This window comes from Chlamydotis macqueenii, chromosome 4 (genome assembly GCF_036417535.1).
Source record: "Chlamydotis macqueenii isolate bChlMac1 chromosome 4, bChlMac1.mat, whole genome shotgun sequence".
Taxonomy (NCBI): Eukaryota; Metazoa; Chordata; class Aves; order Otidiformes; family Otididae; genus Chlamydotis; species Chlamydotis macqueenii.
The window spans coordinates 44,787,627-44,809,920 of record NC_141559.1 but is presented as its reverse complement, the minus strand read 5'-3'; the positions used below and the strand labels follow the sequence as shown (position 1 = coordinate 44,809,920).

The following is a 22,294-nucleotide window of genomic DNA, read 5'->3' as shown; positions in this document are numbered from 1 at the left end:
TTAAATATGTGACCTGAAATCTGTCTTTTAATTACCCCATGGAAACGTAGACATTTGGGGCATTTCTCTAGCTTTGTTTTCCACCTGTTGTTCTCAGTAGAAGTTAAGGGAATGCAGTAAACTACATAGCAAAGTACACATGTTGTGGTAACTGTGTTTGAATGGCCTTCTAAATTCATTGCCTGATAATCCATTCTCAGGTGTGAGATTGATTAGTTTTCATAGCAACTTGAATAGCGTCTTGCAGAGTATGAAGAGATAGTAACAAAAATGAGGCTTGGGTTGCTTTTTGAAAAGCCATTTTTGAATGAACAGGGTGGTGTATGTCTGAGAGAGAGAATATTCCTGCCTCCTTTTCAAAAACAGATTAAAACCACCTAGGAGTCTCTTTGCACTTTGATGCCACTGTGCTGTGTGCAGAAGAGTGGAGCATAAGCCACGGGCTGCGAAAAAGAACAAATGTAATTAAGTGAAGGGAAATGGAAGAGAGAGCACCACAGCAGTAAAAGGAAGTGTTAGTGCACATCTTAGTGAAAAAAATCATAAATGCAATATGATTTGGTTTGACCCTACCATGAAATAATGTAACGTCATATTTAACTATCTCACATTTTATTAAATGAGCGTATCAGCTTCTCTTACACACGGAATAAGGTGCCCAAAGCATATACTCAGTCTTCTGTCAGCTGGCCACTTAGTAAGATAGATCCTTTACAGTATGTTACTGCGACTTGTGACAGCTCTTCCAACTTTTTATATGCAGTTGAGTACTGGTTTTTCATAAGGATAGATTTTCTGAAACAGTGGACTGCTAAAATGTTAAAAAGTGGAAGTCCTCAAACTTCTGTGAAAGCTTTCATGAAAATTGAAGGCAAGGTTCAAAAACTGTCAATTTATGAATCACAGAGAAAAAAAAAATTTCATAAATACTCCCCTAAGTTTCAGCAAGAAGACTGTGGTGCTAACTCGGGGTTTCTAACAAGGTAAATGTCTACAAAGAGCTTTTTCCTATGGGCAACATTTTATCTTTTATGCAGTTGATCATATTACAAACATGGTGGGGGGTAAAGGGCTATGTTGCAACAAAATTCTTAAGAGCAACTGCAGTGACCTGATAGCAAATGCAGAGCACTTTGAAGGAGCAGAGCGCACATGTCCCTTACAGCCCAGTGAGCCCTGCGGCCTCCAGAGGTGAAGCACTTAGCCATCGTTCTACTACTTCCTCCTGCATTTGGAGGATTGGCACATACTGTTCTAGCTAGAAACACTGTTTCTAATTTAAAATATATTTTGCCAAGGTTGTGGGTATTGACGTTAAGCCTTTTTTGGCTGTCTTGCAAGATGTGTCATTTAGATTCTTGAACGGAATGACGAAAAGAGTCCATTCAGTCAACAAAATCAGAGTTAAAAACCCCGGGTTAGCTTATCACAATACTTCTAAACTATTTCAACCTATGATACTCAGGATTATATTCAGCCAAGCTGATCTTTGGGACACAGTGGGTGCACTCAGATCTTAAAGCATTCCAGCATCTCTGAAGAGTCCAGATTGTTCTTAACATTCGTGCCGAGCTATCAATAGTTTAGAAAACAGTTGCCAAAGGTCATTCCAACTACAGATGTTTGGCAACACAGAGGGGTTTATTGATCTTTTCCTTTGCAGAGGACTTAAAAAAAAATATTAATAGATCGTGGAAATAAAGACCATGACAAATGTTGATCTTGACTTGGCCAAAGGTTGAGGGGAGGGGAGGTTCAGAGCTGGGTTGAGGGTGACAGACTCCACTGTAATGCTATTGTGAGGTCTCTGTGTGGTAATACTGTTCTCATGGTGTGCCTTTGACCTGGCACTCTGCTTGTCTCTCGACAACTTAGGGAAGCTGGCTCAGCTGGTTGGGAAAGCGCTCGTTAGGCATGGCAGTTTAGGTGGCACAAATTTCACAGCTCCAAAGCAATCTGGAGCCCTCCCAGAAATACAGGTATCATATTCAAACAAATCACTAATCCCAGAGGCCGGCTCTGGCTGCTTTTATGAAGTACTGTGAATCATGATCTTTAGGAAAACTAAATGGCTGCTGTCCAATTTAGCAGCTGGATTATATTAGTTCACATTTTTAAGGACAAAGGTTATAATAACAAGATCTTCTGTTACTCAATTTACTCAATTAGGTAACTTAGTTACCTTAATGGTTCTGTAACAGTTTGCTGGTATTAGGAGCAGTATAATTTATTTCTTCTAGGTAATACCAAAGAAGGGAATTCCGTACATGAAGGCAGCTGGGACAAGAGCTGGGGCAAAATAAGCACACTGTTGCTGCGAAGCAAGGAGCAATGACAACAGACATTAATGATAGGGATGAAGTCTGAGTCAGAGTTCTTCAGGGCCTTGAAAGCACAAGCAGAAAGTCTAAACCCTATACAGCAGGCAAAAGAAAACAGGGAACCCAAAGACAAGCGTCTTAATTGTCTTAATACACACACGCACATACATGATGTACATATGTTTACACAGCTTAAGGACTGGAACAATGGATTTTTCCCATCTACCCAACACTCCACAACATGTCTTTTCTATGGGATAACATTTATGACTCTCTAGTAACAAGTTAATCAACAAGAAAATTGAGTCCAGCGTTTCAGTCATTAAGGTTGCTCTTATTTCTGCTGCAGGGTGATATATCTTAGTATTGATAAATTTCAGCTGCATGTGACTCACATTACGTAGCAGAAATTGGCTTACTTGCTGTAAAAGTGGTTAAACATTTTTTAAGCTACAAGCTATGTTGTCTACAGAGCTGAAATTTTCTAGAAAGCAGATATGTTGATATGTCTAATATCCATAATGTTTAGTGGCTGCTTTTTCATACAAACAAATTCCACTTAGTGGCAGAATGAGAGGGAGAAGGCTAGTGGGCTACTGTGAAGTGTGAAAAAGGGCTCTGTGTTTGTTTTTTCCCAGCCTGAACTTTCTTTCAATTCCTTACCCTGCTGCTCCCGCAAATTGGGCCAAGGAAAGTGCACGCAGCCGTAGGCGCTGCCAAGAGCCCTTATCAAAGTTTGTGGCGGCTTCTCATGCGATTTATGGAGGCGCAAAGGCTCTTCCCCCCGCTTCCAAGGGAGCTGTAGCTGCCCCCTGGACCATTTCCCCGAGGGCCACCGGACGGGACCCGGTCCTTGCCCGGCTGAAGAGTGGAGTGAAGCTGGTCTCCTCTCTGGCCCTTGGTCTTTGGGGTTGGTCTCGGTCGGGAGAAGGATGCAGTGACCTGCTCCACCCCCTGCTCCCCCCGCCCAGGCAGCTGCGGGCCGCTCTCTGTCGCCGGAGAGGGGAGCGAGGGGGAATGAGCCGCGGCGGCGGGAGGAGGAGGAGGAGGAGGAGAAGAGGAGGAGGAGGGAGGGCGGGAGGGAGGGAGCGCAGGAGGGAGGAAACCGGGCAGGTGACACTGCGCTAGGTTGCTCCGGCTGGGCGGGCGCGGGGCCGGCGGCGGCAGCAGCGCGGCCACCATGCACGTCAATGGGAAGGTGGCCCTGGTCACCGGCGGGGCGCAGGGCATCGGCCGCGCCTTCGTCCAGGCGCTGCTGGGCAAGGGAGCGAAGGTAAGCCCCGGGGAGAGCCCCCCCACCTCCCCAACCTCCCCTCCGCCTCCCGCCTCTCCCCTCTGGCCGATGCCCGCGGGCGCGGGGTAGCGGCAGCCCCCTGGGCTCGGCTGGGCGGGGGAGCCGCCTGTCCCTGCGTCCGCCCGTCGCTCCGCTCAGCCTTTCCCTCCCTGGCCGCCCAGGTGGCCCTGCTGGACCGCAACTCCGAGGCCGGGCAGGAGAGCAAGGCGGCCCTGGACCAGCAGTTTGAAGGGCAGAGGACGGTGTTCGTCCAGTGCGACGTTACGGATCAGGAGCAGCTGAAAGGTAAGGAAGGAAGCTGTCAGCGCTCTGCTCCGGCTTAACATGCAGCAACCTGAGCGAGCCTGGGCTGCTGCACCAATAAGTGTGCAATTAAGGTTTCTGGAGGACAGCCTACTCCCAATCGCTTCTGACAGTGACTCAAAAAAAAAAAAAAAAGGGATTTGTTTCTGAACCTGCAGAAGTATTACTACCAACATGCATGCGTTTCACCGTGTTACTTGGCACATCGTAAAGAAAAGCCAAAGAAATCATTTCCATCGAGTGCCGCGTGTGATATTTTTGCACAAAAGCCTCTGCAGAAGATAATTGTTATTTTATGAGTAATATACATAAACTTTAAAGCACGAACTTGCTTTTTATGAGGCTTCAGTGCAGACTCCAAGCTGCATTCCCTCGTCAGAGGAGTAATAAATTCTGCTCTGGGTTGCAGTGCGCTTTCCATACAGCACACTTAATTTCAATGTGTGCTGCTGTAGCTGAAAGCAGAATTGGCAAAAGATGGCACACTGCTTTATCATGGTGTTAAACATGGGTTGATAACATTTTGCACACATTTTGCAGATCCAGGGAATGGCAAGGAGCTTCCCTCATGTATGATTTGCTTTTATGTTTTCACTTAGTGAATAAATCGTGTTCCCTACTGATTTCTTAGAGTATCGTGTTGATGTGCCCTTCACAATATTTCATAACAGGCTCATCACTTCATCAAAGTTTCATTACTAAATGATGCATTCATAGGTAGTGACTCAGATTCCGATTTTGACATCACTAGTGCCCTTTCCCCATCTTCATTTGTATCAGGCTAGATACGAACATTTTTAGTTCCGCTTTTGTTTGCTGCACTTCACTGTGCACTTTCTCAGCAGCGGTGATTGAGTATATCCATTCCTCTTTCACAAAACATCGCAGCTAGTCCAGAACTCAGCAATACTCTTTACTGCTCCAAGCTAGCGTCGTTATGCCTAATTCCAAAGATGTACATCGTCTGACTATAAGAGAGATGCTGGACTTTAAATTTGAGATCTGCTCTAATCAGCAAACAATGTTTTTATCAGCTGCATTGATTATTGACTTTTTCTCCAAGTGGGAGGAGTAACCTAGGAGTGAGAAAAAGCATCCTAGGGGTAGGAAGAGCATGTGCTGCAGCGTGGGTGTTTTCTGTCTCCCGTGATTCCTCCTCTCTTTAGTGCCAGGCTAGTGCAGGACCAACAGGGTGTGCACCAGGAGCTGGAGTGAGCAGGACAGGGAGGGAGAGGGAGTGAGCGAGGGAGGTTTTGAAACCAAGTCAGTAGGAAGAGAGCAATCACAGTAGGATCAGAATGGGCTCTCGCAAGGAGTGAGAGCGAGAACAAGTGGCTGCTGCTTATGCTTCTCTGATATGGTATTATTCTTGCTGCAGGTTTCTTAGCATAAATTTACAATCACATCTTACAATCCTTTGGGGTTTCTAGAGTGTTTTTTAGCGGTTTCGTTGGTTAGGTTTTTTTTTTACTGCTTTATTTTCCTATTTTTTCACTTGCAATTGGAAGCCACCACTTAATAAATTTGGATTCATTTCACTCCTAGTGTTTAAATTTCTTAGTGCATCACGTTCTGTACTTGCTTTTTATGTTAAAGGTCATGTGTGTGAATGAAGTTCCTCTTATTTTAAGTTCATCCCTTTCGGTATGAAACAAGTCACAGTACTAGAACTAGTATCTGTAGTTACATGCTTATTGGTAGGAAGTTCGCTGCTTCATCTACGTTGATGTCTTGCCTGTGCTTTTTGCTCTGGTGGCTCTTTCACATAGCTCACCACAAAAATCTTCTGTCTTGGCCCACTTTTGACAAATCATCATACATTTACTTTTGCTTTCCATGAACATTTAGGAAGCTCACATAACTGGTGTTTGTACTTACTTTCCATTGTTTTTCTTATCTCTCCTTTAAAACAGATCCTTCTCTTCATTCTTCATGCAATATTTGGTATGATCATCTGCTTTTAATTTTTATGATTCCGTAAGCACTAACTAGTGTGCAATGTAAACACAGAATTAGTCTACATTTGAAAAGGGAAGAACAAGTCAGTTTACACTGATGTGTGGGCAATAACTTTATTAAGAATTTATAATGAGATTCTTCTTTTTGTGAATAGGTAATAGATGGGATTACTGTAGGCAGGTAAACTTCTACCAGAAATATTCCAAAGTTGGTAATCATTCTTTGTTTTAACATAGATATGCAAAGAGCGGAAAAGCATTTGGCTCTCTTCTCAATGTATGATCTAGAAATCTACAGTTAGTCAAGGCCGTGTGAATTTAATAAACAAATAATTGGCAAAAGTACTGTTATCCACAGTGTATTTTGAAGGCAAAAGATTCTATTAAGAATTAAGTTGATGAAAGATACTATTCAGAGAAGGCTTAAAAGGGAATCAGAGAACCAGTTTATGAAATCTGGAAGCTAATTGAGGACCCAAATTGTATTTATTTTACTCATTGAAACCCAGTTAAATAATCAGTTCAGCTCCTAATAAAGCCAAAGGTTTTCATTTGCCCTTGCTGATGCAGGATTGGAGAGATGAGAAGTGATTGAAAAGTTAAGTTGAGAAACCAGAGAATGAATTAACAACAAACATAACAAAAGCCAAAAAGGCAGACAGCCAAAAATAGAGGCTTTAGTAATATTAATAGTCTAGTATAGAATAAGAATATTAGAAAAATCTGTACAATAAAGGCAGTTGGACAAATGAAACCTTTCCCATCAGCTGCCCAGCTCTTGTTCTGATGACAACATGATGACTGTGATGGACCTGCAGCATTCAGCCAAAGAAAAGGCTGTAACAGTACTGATCATCTTGTGAAAGAAAAAAAAAACTTTGTAAACCCCTGCAACTTCTGCAAAAAGGGTAGATGTCTCAAAACTGCTGCTATGCTCCTGGTTGACACTAACAGCCAAAGACAAAAGATCAGAGAATTGATGTGTTTCTGGGATCACCTTTTAGGGAGGTGGTTTCATTAAGGCCTGTCAAGCATAATTTCAGTACAGCTGACATACTCTAGATTTTTAGTCAGTCACCAAATGATGGTTTTTAAAACAATATTGGGGAAGTGATGTCTTGGTTTATGTAATAATAAATATTTAGTGACAAGGAACAATATTTGGAGGTAAAAACAAACAAGCTATATATACATGTCAGATACTGTCTGCAGTCATGGAAAATCTTAGTCTGGAATGAACATCTGGAGGTCATCTCATCCAACTATCCTGTGAAAACAAGGCCAGCCTAGATGAGTTTACTCATCACTATGACATCATCATGTTTTTCCATACAGATCTTTTATCTTAGAACACTGTCACCTGGGAGAACACAATGTCATTGTGGAAGCTTCCCAGTTCTTTATTCTGAAATTCTTTGGAAGACAGGTCACTATTTTCATCAACAGAAGGAAGGAGATTTGAACTTAAGAAACACATTATTAAAGTTACCTGACAAGTAGGATCTATAAAAATTTATTCATAAATGAATAAATTTAAACAAGAACTGTGATGAATTATTTGTAGTTGAAAGATTCATATTAGTTATGTGACTGAATAAGAATTGCAGTCTTAGGTTAAATTCAGACTCAACCAAGAAAATTGTTCTGAACATATGAAGGTTTTATTTTTCATTTAAAATAGATGGTGCCAAATCTTGAATTTACTAGCTATATCAAACTGTTACAAGTCAAGCTATAAATGCTTAATTTGTATAATTAGAGTGCCAAATATCCTATCTAATACAAAATGTAAGGTTGCTAAGAACTTTCGTTAGCTCCTGTTATCAGGCATTATAAAACTGAATTAAAAGGTGACCATGGTATCTTAATCCTTTCAGTTTTCCTGAATATGAATGGTTAGATAAAGAATTTAATTGCACGTTGCTCATTAGTGGTTAAGAAAACAGTGAAGACATTTTAGTAGACTAATAAAACATTAATTTGTATGCATGCATTGTATTTTTATATCTTACTTTCCATAAGTGCTAAGGAATGTCACCCTTGGATCTTACTATAGGTGCTTTCAAAAAAGTAATTGAACATTTTGGAAGGCTGGATATTGTGGTTAATAATGCTGGAGTGAACAATGAGAAGGACTGGGAAAGCACTATACAAATTAACTTGGTAAGCATTATCTCCTTTCACATGTTCACACTTCAGTATTTAATGCTGGAATACACTTAACAGCCCTTGGCTTGTACAGATTGTGCCATACAACAGAACATGAATTATTGGACTGGTAAGCACAGCTATTGAAACAATAATCATGTAACTGTGTCTGTACTAACCAATAAATGAGTGTGTACTGTGTCCTTTAAGTTGTCTATCCAAGACATTCAGCACTGTGTACAGGTACTCAGGCTAACACTAGGCAAAATTCTGTTTCTATGAAACCCAGTGAAATCCCAGGTAGGTGTAACAATTTGGTGCCCAAAGCAGCAGAGCTGCATCTACAGGAGGCCAGTCTGCTTTAAAACTTTTTAGTTACTTGTGAGACTCATCTGGTCTGCGTTAAAGTTGCCATTTGTTGATATTACAAGAAAACTTGTCCAACCAAGAGCTCCACATTTTCTTCACCATCTAAGCTTTTAATATAGGCCATTTCACCATCGCCACTGATAGAAGCACACCACTTAAGAGCACTTACTTGCTAAACCCCAGTACATTCAACAAGTCTGTAAAGTTTATTTTCAAACGGACTATTACCAGTTCTTTTATATTATCCGGTATCTCATCAGGTGAGACCACAATATCTGTTTCTCAGTTGAAAACTTTTTAATTCAAATTACACTGCTAGGAGATCTAAGCTCCAAAGGAAAGACTAACTTTCTATAAAATTCTGACCAGCGTGTATTCTACCACCTGCGAAGTTCTAACTCTGTGGTGATTCAGCAAGTCAACTCTATGACCAAAATGTGACAAACTGTTGTAATCTAGGTCTGCAAAGAAAATAGCAAAAGGAAGCTTGGAAGAGTGCAATGTGGAGTTTTCTCCAATCAGATATTTGGAATTTGTCAACGCAAGAAGAAATCTCAGGATAAGAAAATTAAAAGTTTGTTTTCATCAAAAGTTTTAAGGACAAAGGCATCCAAGTTTTTGAATCCTAATGCCTCAAAAAAAAAACAAACTAACAAAAAAAACCCAAGACATTTAACACAAATTGTATATGAGACAAGTTATAGAAAAATTAATGAGAAAAAAAATGTATTTGGAAAAAACCCTTAGATTTAATAATACTTTTTCTTGATCTTTTTCTGTCTGAGGTCAAATTTGCTTATTCTTGGAAGGGACTGAACTGAGACCACAGATTAAAATTTCCACTATAAGAGAAATACATTTGTTCAATTTCCTTTGTCTTTTCTTTACCTCTTCTTTAAGATTTAACTACATGTATTTCTTCCCCCCTCTTTCATTTCTAAAATATTCTGACAAATCAAACATCAGGAAACTTCATAATGTGAAGTAACAGGAGTGTGACATCCTCAGTGCTATGTAACATTAATATCTATTAGTGCAGATCTCTTGAATTTGAAAGAAGACTTTACCTATGTTCTAAATCACTTATTTTTTATTTTTGTGCCTGATTTAACACAGGATATAAGTTGCTGTAGGCAGTCATCCACCTGTCAAATTTGTAGACACAGATAGTTAGTCATCACCAGAGAAATTGAAGTCTGTATGAGAAACACATTGTCTGTGATTTGTCTTTAAATTCAATATTCTTTCCCTGTCTAACCTTGAGGCAACTAACTAGCTTATTTCCATAGGGCATTTCTATCTAGTTACTGTAACTCATAGACTCATAGAATCATAAAATAGTTAGGGTAGAAAGGGACTTTCAAAGGTCATCTAGTCCAACCCCCCTGCAAGGAGAAGGGACATCTCCAACCAGATCAGGTTGCTCAGAGCCCTGTCCAACCTGGCCTTGAATGTTTCCGGGGATGGGGCATCCACCACCTCTTGGGGCAACCTGTGCCAGTGTTCCACCACCCTCATTGTGAAAAAAATTCTTCCTTTTATCAAGTCTAAATCTACCTCCTTCTACTTTAAAACTACTACCCCTTATCCTATCATAACAGGCCCTGATAAAAAGTTTCTCCTCGTCTTTCTTATAAGCCCCCTTTAGGTACCGGAAGGCCACTATAAGGTCTCCCTGGACCCTTCTCTTCTCCAGGATGAACAGTCTAAGCTGTCGCAGCCTGTCCTCATAGGAGAGGTGCTCCAGCCCTCTGACCATCTTTGTGGCCCTCCTCTGGACTCTCTCCAACAGATCCATGTCCTTCTCATGTTGGGGGCCCCAGAGCTGGACACAGTACTGCAGGTGGGGTCTCATGAGAGTGGATCAGAAAGGGAGAATCACCTCCCTTGACCTGCTGGCCATGCTTCTTTTGATGCAGCCCAGGATGCAGTTGGCTTTCTGGGCTGCAAGCACACATTGCCAGCTCATGTTGAGCTTCTCATCCACCAGTAGTCCCAAGTCCTCCTCAGGGCTGCTTCTGATCCATTCTCTGCCCAGCCTGTATTTGTGCTTAGGATTGCCCTGACCTATGTGCAGGCCCACCTCTACAACTTGTCAAGATTTCTCTGGATGGCATCCCTTCCCTCCAGCATGTCGACTGCACCACACAGCTTGGTATTGTCAGCAAAGTTGCTGAGGATGCATGTTATCCCACTGTTTATATCACTGATAAAGATGGTAAATAATGCTGGTCCCAATACCAACCCCTGATGAACACTGCTCATTACCAGTCTCCATTTAGACATCAAGGCGTTGACCACAATTCTCTGAGTGCAACCACCCAGCCAATTCCTTATCCACCAAGTAGTCCATCCATTAAATCCATATCTCTCCAGTTTAAAGATAAGGATGTCATGTGGGACAGTGTCAAATGCTTTGCACAAGTCCAGGTAGATGACATGAATTGCTCTTCCCTTATCCACCAACACTATAACACCATCATAGAAGGTCACGATATTTGTCAGACACAATTTGCCCTTAGTGAAGCCATGTTGGCTGTCACCAGTCACCTCCTTATTTTCCATGTGCCTTAGCATAGATTCCAGGAGGATCTGCTCCATGATCTTACCAGAGACAGAGATGAGACGTAGTTCCCCAGATCTTCCTTGTTTCCCTTTTTAAAAATAAGTGTTATGTTTCCCCTTTTCTAGTCAGTGGGAACCTCAAGTCATACTGCCATGACTTCTCAAATATGATGGACAGTGGTTTAGCAACTTCATCTGCCAGTTCCCTTAGGAGCCACAGATGTATCTCATCAGGTTTCACAAACTTGTGCACTTTCATATTCCTTAGATGGCCTCAAACCTGCTCTTCTCCTACAGTGGACAGTTCTTCATTCTCCCAGTCTGCCTTTGCCTTCTGTGACTTGGGTGGTGTGGCTAGAGCACTTGCCATTGAAAACTGAGGGAAAAAAGTCATTGAGTACCTCAGCCTTCTCCATGTCCCAGGTAACCAGGTGTCTCGTTTCCTTCTGGAGAGGGCCCACATTTTCCCTAGTCTTCCTTTTATCCTTGATGTATCTATAGAAGCTTTTATTGTTGCCCTTGACAACCGTGGCCAGATTTAATTCTGTCAGGGCTTTAGCCTTCCTTACCCGATCCCTGGCCACTCAGACAATCTCTCTGTATTCCTCCCAGGCTGTGCATTCTTTCTTCCACCCTCTGTTGGCTTCCTTTTTGTGTTTTAGTTTGTCCAGGCCTCCTGGCATTTTTGCATTACTTCCTCTTTGTTGGGATGCATCACTCCTGAGCTTGGAAAAAGTGATTCTTGAATATTAACCATTTTTCTTGGGCCCCTCTTCCCTCCAGATCTTTATCCTATGATAAAAATCAGATCCCTGAAGAGGCCAAAGTCTGGTCTCCTGAAGTCCAGAGTAGTGAGCCTGCTGTGCACCCTCCTTGCTGCCCTAAGGATCTTGAACTCCACCATCTCATGGTCACTGCAGTCAAGGCTGCCCTTGAGCTCCACGTTCCCCACTGGCCTCTCTTTGGTGGTGAGAACAAGGTGCAGCATAGCACCTCTCCTCATTGGCTCCTCTGTCACTTGCAGAAGGAAGTTATCATCGACACATTCCAGAAACCTCCTGGATTACTTATGCCCTTCTGTGCTGTCCCTCCACTAGATATCAGGGTGGTTGAAGTCCCCCATGAGGACCAGGGCTTGTGACCATGTTGCTGTTCCTATCTGTCTATAGAGGGCTTACTCTGCTTGGTCTTCCTGGTTGGGTGGCCAGTAGCAGACCCCCACTATAATGTCAGCTATCACTGCTCACCATTTAATCCTGACCCATAAGCTCTTGGTCGGCTCCTCATCCATCCCCAGGCAGAGCTCCATGCACTCCAGCTGGTTGCTGACATAAAGGGTGACACCACCTCCTCATCTCCCCTGCCTGTCCTTCCTAAAGAGCCTGGATCCCTCCATTCCAACATTCCAGTCACAGGAGCCATCCCACCACATCTCTGTGATGCCAACAGGATCATAGCCATGCAGGCGTGTGCCCATCTCTAACTCCTCTTGTTTATTCCCCGTACTATGTGGGTTTGCACAGAGGTGTTTAAGCTGGGCCTCTGATGAAGCTGACTTGCTGGCTGGAGTGGCTGGAATTCCTTTGTGCTGCACTTCAAGTGCTCTCCTGCTGACCTGTGATCCTTCCCCAGGCTCTGGTCATCTGTTGCTGGCACTGGCATCAAACTGGTAGTCCTGGGATGCAATGAGGTTTCCCTCCCCTGGCGATGTTTTTCCATGACCAAGACATAACATTTTATACTTTTTGCTTTTTAACTGTAACAATGGAAGAATAACAGCTGCTGCATCTAATATGTTGTACTGGTTGGTTCCATAAAGTATTTCTTGCTTCTTGTAGAGAAAGGAGCAAAATATGTGTTAACTATATGATTTTTAAATGTCTCTATTTCCCTGACGGTGGACATTTTAAGTATCCTTTCTATTATCCCTAAGAACAGAAATAAGTTCTATGGCCACACATTTTTATACACATTATGCATATATTTTCTTCTATCAAAAAGGCAAAAAAAAAAGCCCTCTACATGCCAGTCTTCATCTCAGTGATATAATTCCTATATTGATACAACAAATATTCCCTGCCCCAGTTTAAAGTACAAAGTACAAAAGTAGAGCAGTACAGCACAAGATAAATCAGAACAAACACATATGGGGTGTGTTCTTTATGGCTAAAACAGTTCACAGAACCGGTTGGTCTTCAGGAACGTTTTTAAAGGAGTGTAAGGAATTTCCTTGATAGTACTGCTTGAGAAAGTATGAAGAACAGAAATGGCGAAGCAGTTTCAAAATGTAGGACTTGATTTGCAACGAAAAAGAAGAAATAAACCACAGTTCCTACTTTTATCCATTACAGTTTCCCTAGAGTGAGAAAAAACAACTTGATGAAGATGAGGGCAAAAAAAAGTATTAACCACTCAAAAGTTATTTCTGCTGCAGTGCTTCCCATCATTTTGCTATAATTTTTGCTAAATAACATCCACTTTTTTGTTACTTTATTAATATTTCTATTAACATTTTCAGTTAAGCAATGCCATCCATTCCTCACCTCAAAACTCCAAAGCTGATAGTGTTAACTTGATCTACATCAGCTTGATCAATGGCAGCTTCAACTGCTCATACCCATACGGATGTACAGTCTTGTTATTAAGGTATATAAAAAAAGATCTTGGCAACCATATAGGAATTTCATTTTAAATGGATATTAGCAGTATAGTTTCAACAGTCCGTCATACACGCACATACCAGTGCACAGAATAGGACAAGGACACATGACACATACATTCTTAGCAAGAGTCCTACCTACAGTCCTCCAGCATGACAAGAACAGTGTTTCTTGCATTCGACTTTGTAAGAACTTATGCCTAAAGAATCCAGAAATTTTATAATCTGGCTTTTTCTCTTCAAGTCCCAAAAGAAAGATAAGTGCCCACATCTTTACGAGCCTTGAACATGTGTGTTACTTAAACACAATTTGATGTGCTAAGCAGCTTCCCTAATTTTATCTTGTGTTGCTGATGGAGGCTTTCTGGAACCACTGTAATTAGAGTGGGTGCTATAATTACAGTATCTCTTCTCTTTACAAATGCACTTAGCACATTTTATACTAAGACAATCCCAAAATTTACTTGGAGGTTCCTTTTTTATGTTCATATCAGAGGTTTCTGAAAACTGACATAGGTTGCAGTATACAGTTAAATACAGCAGTACTGGTATCACATATGCTTACATTTTAAATATTACCTGAAGCACTTTACATAACAAAATTTACATCTTTACTATCTTATTGTTTTCTTATGCCAACAAATTAATTATTTTGCAGGTATATTTAATTTAAACCAATTCCTCAAATGAAATTAAATAGACTCATTAAAAAAATTTGACAGCAAAATCACAATTATCTCCTGTTTATGTGATGGTTTTCCACATTTTAACACATTATTCCGGTAAAACTTTAAATTGCAGGCCATAACTTGAGCATGCCAAAAAAAAACCCAGTCATATGGAATGCAATTACTTAAGTGTTGCTCAGAGAGAAGTAGAATTCAAATACGCATGTGATATTTGTTCAGTGCATGACAGTCTCATCCTTCATTGCTAGGCAAAATGTGGCAGTAATCAACAACCCAAAATTTTTACATTTTTCATGGGTTTGTATAATTTATTTCCATAAATGACAAAGGTAACAAGTTTCTGTGAATATAGAAAAAACCTTTTCTGAAATACAGTCTACCTAACTCAGAGTTCGTCCCTGCAAAATACTTAGATTTGCACTACAAAGAAGAGAATGTAACACTGCATATATATGTGTGGCTCAGTTCAATATAGCTCTTGGCAAAATAAAGGTTCCAGCAACTAGCAAACCTTGCAAAATCAATTAATTTGCTCAGCAGTAAGGAACTACTCCTAAAAAGGCTGATCAATGTCTTGGCAGAAACCAGAACGGTAACTAGGCAAACTTCAGAAGTGATTAATTTTATTTATTTTTGGGATAAAGACTTCATGATTATCACAAGGCTGTTCCCTTGTGCAAGCTGTAAAAGGGATCCCTTGGGACTATACTGCAACCTTCTTCTGGTCCACACACCTTGCTCTCCTTTCCCAGGGTTCCAGGGAAATGACAAGGCCTGAACTGTCATCTGAAAATAATGTGACCAGGACATAGAGCTGGATTCAGCAGGTGGGAATTACCACCATGTCCCACAGTACAGATAGAGGCAAGCACTGTTTCTTAATGCTACTAACATCAAAACAAAACAAAACAGTGCTGTCTGTAGAAAATAAACCAAGTTTGCATTCCAAGACAATCAGAAATACACTAACTCTGTCATTCAATGGCTTAGTTGCTTATTCTTCAGCATAATTTGATGTCAGCAAGAGGACTAAGTGCCTAGGGAGAGATGTGGCCACCAAAAAGTGAGAAGTACCACTTACCTTGAAATTGGTGGCATGAGGGTCAATCCTGTAAGTGTATAAAGAAGCCTATAAGTATAATTATTTTTGTTGGTCATATTGCACTAGGAAGGACACAGACTCACCTTAATTGCAAAGTCAAAGAACTTCTTAGCTTGCAATTTTAATGTCTGTTTACAGTAACCAATGTTGAACTACAATGAAAAGCAAATTTATTTGAACTAAGAACTACGTAAGCCCAGCTACTCAAAATGCAATAATATTCCTATGTCCTTCAAGAAGGGGGGGGGGGGGAGGGGGGGGGGCGGGAAGTAAAGAAAACTGCACAATAAGAAACTAAAATGTAATATTTCACTCCCATGTCGTACAAAAACAACTTGATTTCTAAAAAGCAATTTGATTTCTAGCAAATTATCAAATCCTACTGCACATTCCTGTCTCCTTTCTGCTCTCCCTCCCTAGGCTTCTTATTTTCCACAGTTTGAGCTGAAAATTCAAGCTCAAGAGCCTGCAATTTCATTTCATATAGCAAGTAAACTAACCTAGGAATGCCAAAGGACTTGAGTGCTTGCAACAACCTGTCTGCTTCCTAGAAAATCTACATTAAAGACAAAATCAGTCCTACCTCCCTGTCCAACACCAAAATGCAAAAATTTTCCATGGATATCACTAGCAGCATTTAGTTTCAGACTTTTGAAGTTGGTCTTACGCAGTTCATAAAGTACTTTGAAATGTTTCCTTACAGATAGCCATCAATTTACAACATCACAGTATGAAAGTCAAATGATCTTGGGTCAAATTCCAGCTCTGTGCTAACCTGTTTTATGAAACCACAAGTCAATGGCTCTTTCATTTTTTTTATGTTCAGTATCCCTAGCACTGAACAGATTAGCTCCGAAACCTACAAATAATGTCAGGACTGGTTACTGATTATCTTTTTGTTCTCTCAGAGGAATTCATATTGCCTTACCAGTTTGTTAACAGAGTACTCATCTTCAGCCCCGAAGGAAGGCAGATATAGTTTCTCAGCATAAAATATTAGCCTGCATAAGGAGACAGCAGAAGTACCATACAAGAGGTGGCAAGGGAAACCTTAATAAATAGGTATAAGGAACTATGTCCGTTGGAACACCTGCCTTGAAACACTAGGAAAAAAGCACTGTGTACTAAATTACTTTCAAAGTAGTTGTCACTTACAAAGGATGATGATTAATAATGTTCTGGGCAGCATCACTGACAAACACTTTTTTTTTTTTCAACGGATCAAGCTAAAATTAAACAGAGTGTGAAAATTGGCTTACAGGTGTAATGTTGGAATACAAGAACATTGTACAACACTGGCTAACACAGGTTCCTAACACTAGAAAAAAAAATAATTAGGCCTTTATTGAAGACTTGGAGTCTTATTAGAATGAGAGTTTCAATGATTTATTTTAGGACAACACAATTAAATCTATACAGCTGTGGGATACATAGAAATGTCAAGAATCGCAGATTTTGTAACTTTTTTTTCTGATTTTGATACTGATACCAAAATTGTCATTTAACAATTTGTTAAATAAGTTACTGATTACCGGTACCATACACTGCAAATGTTTTGAGTATTTGCATGCTTATTTTGCAAAGTTTACTATGCTGTTATGGTGCTTCAGAATATCTGATCTCCTCTGATTTAAATCTGTAATTTATGGAAGCTGATACTAGGATATATTCCCACCCTCAACATTACAACTTCTTTGGAAAGAATTCTATATTTTCTACTGGCAGTTGAAAAGTGAAATTGCATCTCTTGGGGGCACCTTGGTGGTCCATCTTCGTTATGTGCTATAGTAAAACACTGTATTTTAGTAAGAAAATAAACAGTAGTATTACTAAGATCACAGGTTTTTCAACAGCTAGGAGGACAACAATTTAGATTATTTTCTGATTTAATGCTACTAGTTTTCAGTAGCAAGAAGCAAAAAAAAAGTAGGTTAGAGTCAGCTGTCTCAATTTTCAATTTACCTGTATTTAATTGCAAATTTGACGGCTTCCCTACTCTTTGTTCTTGACATGTTCATGGACAATATCCATGCTCCCAAATGGCAATTGTAAACAAAAAATTCAACTCTAAAATGCAGCATGCTTTGTTGTAGAAAGTTAAGTCTTGCATCATATTTTCATCTTCAAACAAGTTAGAGAATTTTTTTAAATTAGATAATTTTAAATGTTAACTTTCCCAGAATTTCTATTTGCAATAGACAAAACATGAATTATTGTTGGTTAAGACCATGGGATTAAATTATTATTCTTAAAAGTATACATGGAGAACTACACAATATGAAGAACCCTTTAGTTTCTTTCAGTTTATTGAAAGGCAAATTGCAGACATTTTTCATGGCATACCAAAACCAGGAAACTGGGCTGCACAAAACGCATCATTCTTTGCCTGTTTTACTTTCTATTGTGTATCTCATGATATAGTGAAGTAATAGTTGATAAGCTGTCTTCTAGAATTCAGATGAAGTATTCTGACATCTATAAATAAAAGTCACATTTCATACAAGAGGAGGCCTGAGGCTGCAATTTACACACTCGCAAAGATGGATTTCAGAACAAAACCAAAAAACAATACGCTATTGTTCTCTGGAAAACAATAATCCAAAGACAATTGTTCTTTGGAAAACCTCTTTCCCATCTGAGTGTTTGGCACTCAGATACGAGAGTCAGCTTCACTTTATTAACTCAGCTAGATCGACAGGCTCAACAGGAAAGTGGCACTAAGACTTCTAAGCACACGTTTTATGTTCGTACTGCAGTAAGTTCAGCCACTCTGTTCTTCCTTGGAGAACTATTGAAATTAATTTCTCTCCTGGAGGAAGGGGAATTCTGTCAAGAGAATGGGAGACCTATCACACAATGCCTTTCATCTGAAGTACCATCTGCTGAGTATGCAGATAGCTAGGTCCTTCTTACGCTGTATATTTGGTTCAAAGTTTATCTCCAGAATAATTCTTTATGTTACAAGTCCAAACATCAGAAATAGCCATGTCACTCAAGATCAGCCACACTTGAGAAGTTTTTTGCAAGGATAACAGCAGGTGTAAGGGCATTATTCGAACAACAGTCTGCATTAATGTTGAAGACAATCTCTCACACACCTGTGTAAAGGAGAAGGCTTCCCCAGCCATTTGAAGAAATGCTAAGTTAATGAATTCTAGAGAGGAAAAAGGGCTGTACAGTGATTTTGATAGACAGTCCAGCTACTCACTTTTTCCTTGTCTTAAAATTGTGGTTTGGCCAGAGGCTCATCTGGCTCTATTATGTCCTTTATGAGAAGGCTAGAGGAATAGAAAAATCTTCAAGGAGCCCAAAGCTACCTCCTTCTCCAGCTGATCTATTTCCCCTAATCATCCTAAGTGGAATTGTCTTTCTCTGTTCAGCAGGCTGAGCCACTGCTCCAGGGCATGATAGGACCTGCACCTGATCTCCATAGACAGCATTAACCTTTTCCTTTCTAAAATGTCTTGCGTACAGCCTATCACAAGTGTAAATTAAAAATCCACCATCCACTTTTAAGTGCAAGTCTAATTTCAGTTGAGCTGCCAATGAGTTTATGTTCAGAATAAGTACACCTGGCAGCAACTACTGGGCATTAACAATCTTGGTTTTCCTTTAAAATGTACATGTGACAATCAACATTAAACAGCACTTGACTACATTTAGAAGGCTCTGAAACTTTCCAGGACAAAAGAAATCAGATTTAGTTTGGTATTTTACAAACCACTGAAGACACTTATTTGGAAAGTGTCTATTAAAACATTTAATTAATAAAATTCTTTTGATATTAATAAAAATACTTTTTTAAAGTAGATTACTTATGAAAAAACTTTCCATGAGAAAAAAAAAAAAAGCTTTATATGGGATTTTTTTGTTTAAGAAAAGCTTAAAAGTTTATTTCAGAATTTTGAACTATTCATATTTTGTGAGGTTTTTTTTTTTACATTACTCCAGGAAATGGGTACACTGAAAATATATCAATATTGAAAATATCACATAAAATGTTGTAATTGTAGAAAATGAAAAAAAAAGCTCCTTTTTTATCTAAAATCCAAAGCAAACTTGGTAATAAGGTCTTAAGTTGTTTTATCTCTGTCAATGGACAGCTTAATTTCATGTTACTTGGGCAAGAAACAAGCAGTATTAATAAAGCAGGACATGAAGTCTTCCAAATCTGATTCCTGTTAAAACCAATAAGTACAAAGGACAACTGATCTTGAATTAAAACATTTACTTTATCTTTTATAACGCATATGTCTAAAACGATCAGCCAATAAAAATGAAACGTAATATATGTTTTTAAACTATTTTAATTTTGGTTTGGGAATTTAGATAATGGTAGAAAAATACTTAATGTTCTGATTTTAAAAGCTTTTTCTTTCCAGTACACCTAGCCACTATCCATTAGGTTTTAGTTATATACACAATTTTTTTCCTGTGGTTTTTTATTACTTCAAGAGATTTCCTTCTCCATGATTCACATTTCTGCAGAACTTCCCTGCTCAAAACTCTCAGTGAAATAATTGTGTGCAGATGTGAACATATTTATAGGGCCACTTCATCTTTTGAACATCTTAATTTATTTGGGTCAAATAAATAGCACTAAACGGTAATAAAATATAAATCAAGATCGCATTTAAAAACTGGAATAATATTTCCACAAAAATAAAAGTAATTCAATACATTTGTTCATTTTAAGTAGATACTGTAAACCAAATGTGAATTGATTATGGAGAGATCTAACAAAATCAGTAAATAATATGAAACTCATCACTAATGCAGTAATATTGCAACATTTCACTAAAGTTAGTCTCTTCCACTAGCAGCCCTGTCTGCCTTCTTTCTATTATCATTTGTTACACCCTCTGGTAAAGTGACTTACTCTCTAGCAAAGACTCAACCACTTGATTCTTTTAGGAGGCTGATAACTCCAGGCTTGGACTATTTTTAGGTGTCTCTGTTTAAATGTTTGAAGTTTGGTGAGATGAATCCTAGTGGAAGTTCCGACTGCAGTAGGCTTCAAAAACAGATCTTAAAGAATGAAGATTATACAGGTCCCAGTAAAATGTTCTTCCTTAAAGACCTTTCTTTTAAAAAAAAAGAATATTATGCTAACACCATGTTTCACATCTCTTGAAATGCTTTTCTACCTTATCTGTATTTGTTTGCTTGAGTTAACCTTCTTTTGGGAGGAATCGTAAAACTCCAGTAACTTCAGTCAGAAAATAATACAGATTTTTGAAGTCCTGGGACCAGAATTATAACATATAACTTAATCCTAAAAAGGGATCTTATGCCTTGAGCCAAATTGAGTTATAAGTGCTAGTATTATCTTCAGATTCAGTCTGCACATTTTTTTATAATGTAGAGCAGCTGTGTCTCTGTGTAGAGCAGCTAGGAACTGGATCAGTTCATCAACCTCTTATGCACTCAGATAAAGCATGTGTTTCATCTATAAATTATTTACTTATTGTGTATTTCATTTCTCTCATAGCATTTATTTCATGTTGTAACATTTTAGTTTGATTATTGATATATTGATAAGAAAAATAATTAAGCTGCTACTATTTCTATGCCTTGCAATTGTGCTGCTGAAGTTATTGAGTTGCATTACCGTGAAATGTCATCCGTATTTCTGAGCCTCTAAATATAAATAAGATCACTGGTAAAGCAAGACAGGCTCTAGGCATCATGATTAAAGTGAGATTTGAATATAATAATTCCTTTCCCCCTTATATCAGACATCTGTGATTAGAGGAACCTACCTCGGCCTAGAATACATGAGAAAAGGAAATGGAGGCGACGGAGGAGTAATCATTAATATCTCGTCTTTGGCAGGTAAGAATATATTCTGTATAAATGCTTTCTACTTACTGGTTTGTTTCTAACATAAATGAATCATACTGATTAGTTACACCTTTTCTTCTTTCTTATGGCTCTTGCCTGTTTATTCCATTTTGACGTGGTTTTCATCATAGTAACAAAAGTAATATCAACAGACCACAACTTTCATTTGCTTTTTTAAACTCAGTTCAATTAAATATTCAGTAATTTTCCTAACCTATTAATCTCATATTTAATAATCTTGAGCACATTGTAAATAGCTTTTTTCAGGTTTCAGTACTGCCACAAATTGATCAAAACCTAACTAGCCTCAATTCATGGTGCTTATTCAACACTATTCAATAGCAATGCTGAATTGAAACATTGTGTACACCACACTGTGTGAGAAACAAAGTCTAAAGTATAGACCTAATTTGAATTCAGGGTTACTTTAAATCTGACTATTTTTTATATTATAAAGTATTTATCGGGCATCAAACATGGAAAATCAGATAATCTTTTTCCACAGAAAGCAAGGAAGCAGTAGCAAGTCCTCCATTCAACTCCATAGGAGCATAGCTATAGGAATATTTAAGTTTAGACTGTGTCTATTTTATTAATGAAGATTATCACAAACCAATTCTGTCCATTCTCCGTGTCCTCTCAGATGTGATATACCGCTGCTTGTGAAGCCATAAAATTAACACTTACGTTTCATTGAGCTTAAGCTAGCATATTCTTTGCTCAATATTTATCTATGCTATAACTGTATTTCAATTTGTTGGCATAAAAATATAATTATATGGCTTCTAAATCAGTCAGACTTCTTACTGCTCAGTTGTGAGGCAGAATCCTTCTCCCTTTCCGGTAGGTATGTATGTTGCAGTGGCTTGGCTCACAGCAAATAGCACTACTGAAGGGGAAATGGTAAACAGGGAATGATGTCGCTTGACACTCTTCCTCAAAAAAAACTTGTGGGGAAATACTTGCATTCTCTCTTGCTTGTTTGAAGAGTTTGTTCTCTCTTGTTACTGTCATACTGTTTGGGAAAAATAATATGTATGCT

The 22,294-nt window shown here is 39.1% G+C and overlaps 1 protein-coding gene across 1 annotated transcript in view; it reads left to right on the top strand.

Annotated features, from left to right (window-relative positions):
- Window positions 1–3,454: 3,454 nt before the first annotated feature.
- The window catches only part of HPGD (15-hydroxyprostaglandin dehydrogenase), a 30,263-nt gene continuing 11,423 nt past the window's right edge, over window positions 3,455–22,294 (top strand). Inside the window, exons 1-4 of the mRNA XM_086747031.1 lie at window positions 3,455–3,594; window positions 3,777–3,900; window positions 7,933–8,039; window positions 21,147–21,243. Of these exons, the coding sequence (XP_086603157.1) occupies window positions 3,502–3,594; window positions 3,777–3,900; window positions 7,933–8,039; window positions 21,147–21,243 (421 nt within the window). The 5' untranslated portion in view covers window positions 3,455–3,501. The remainder of the gene's footprint in view (window positions 3,595–3,776; window positions 3,901–7,932; window positions 8,040–21,146; window positions 21,244–22,294) is intronic.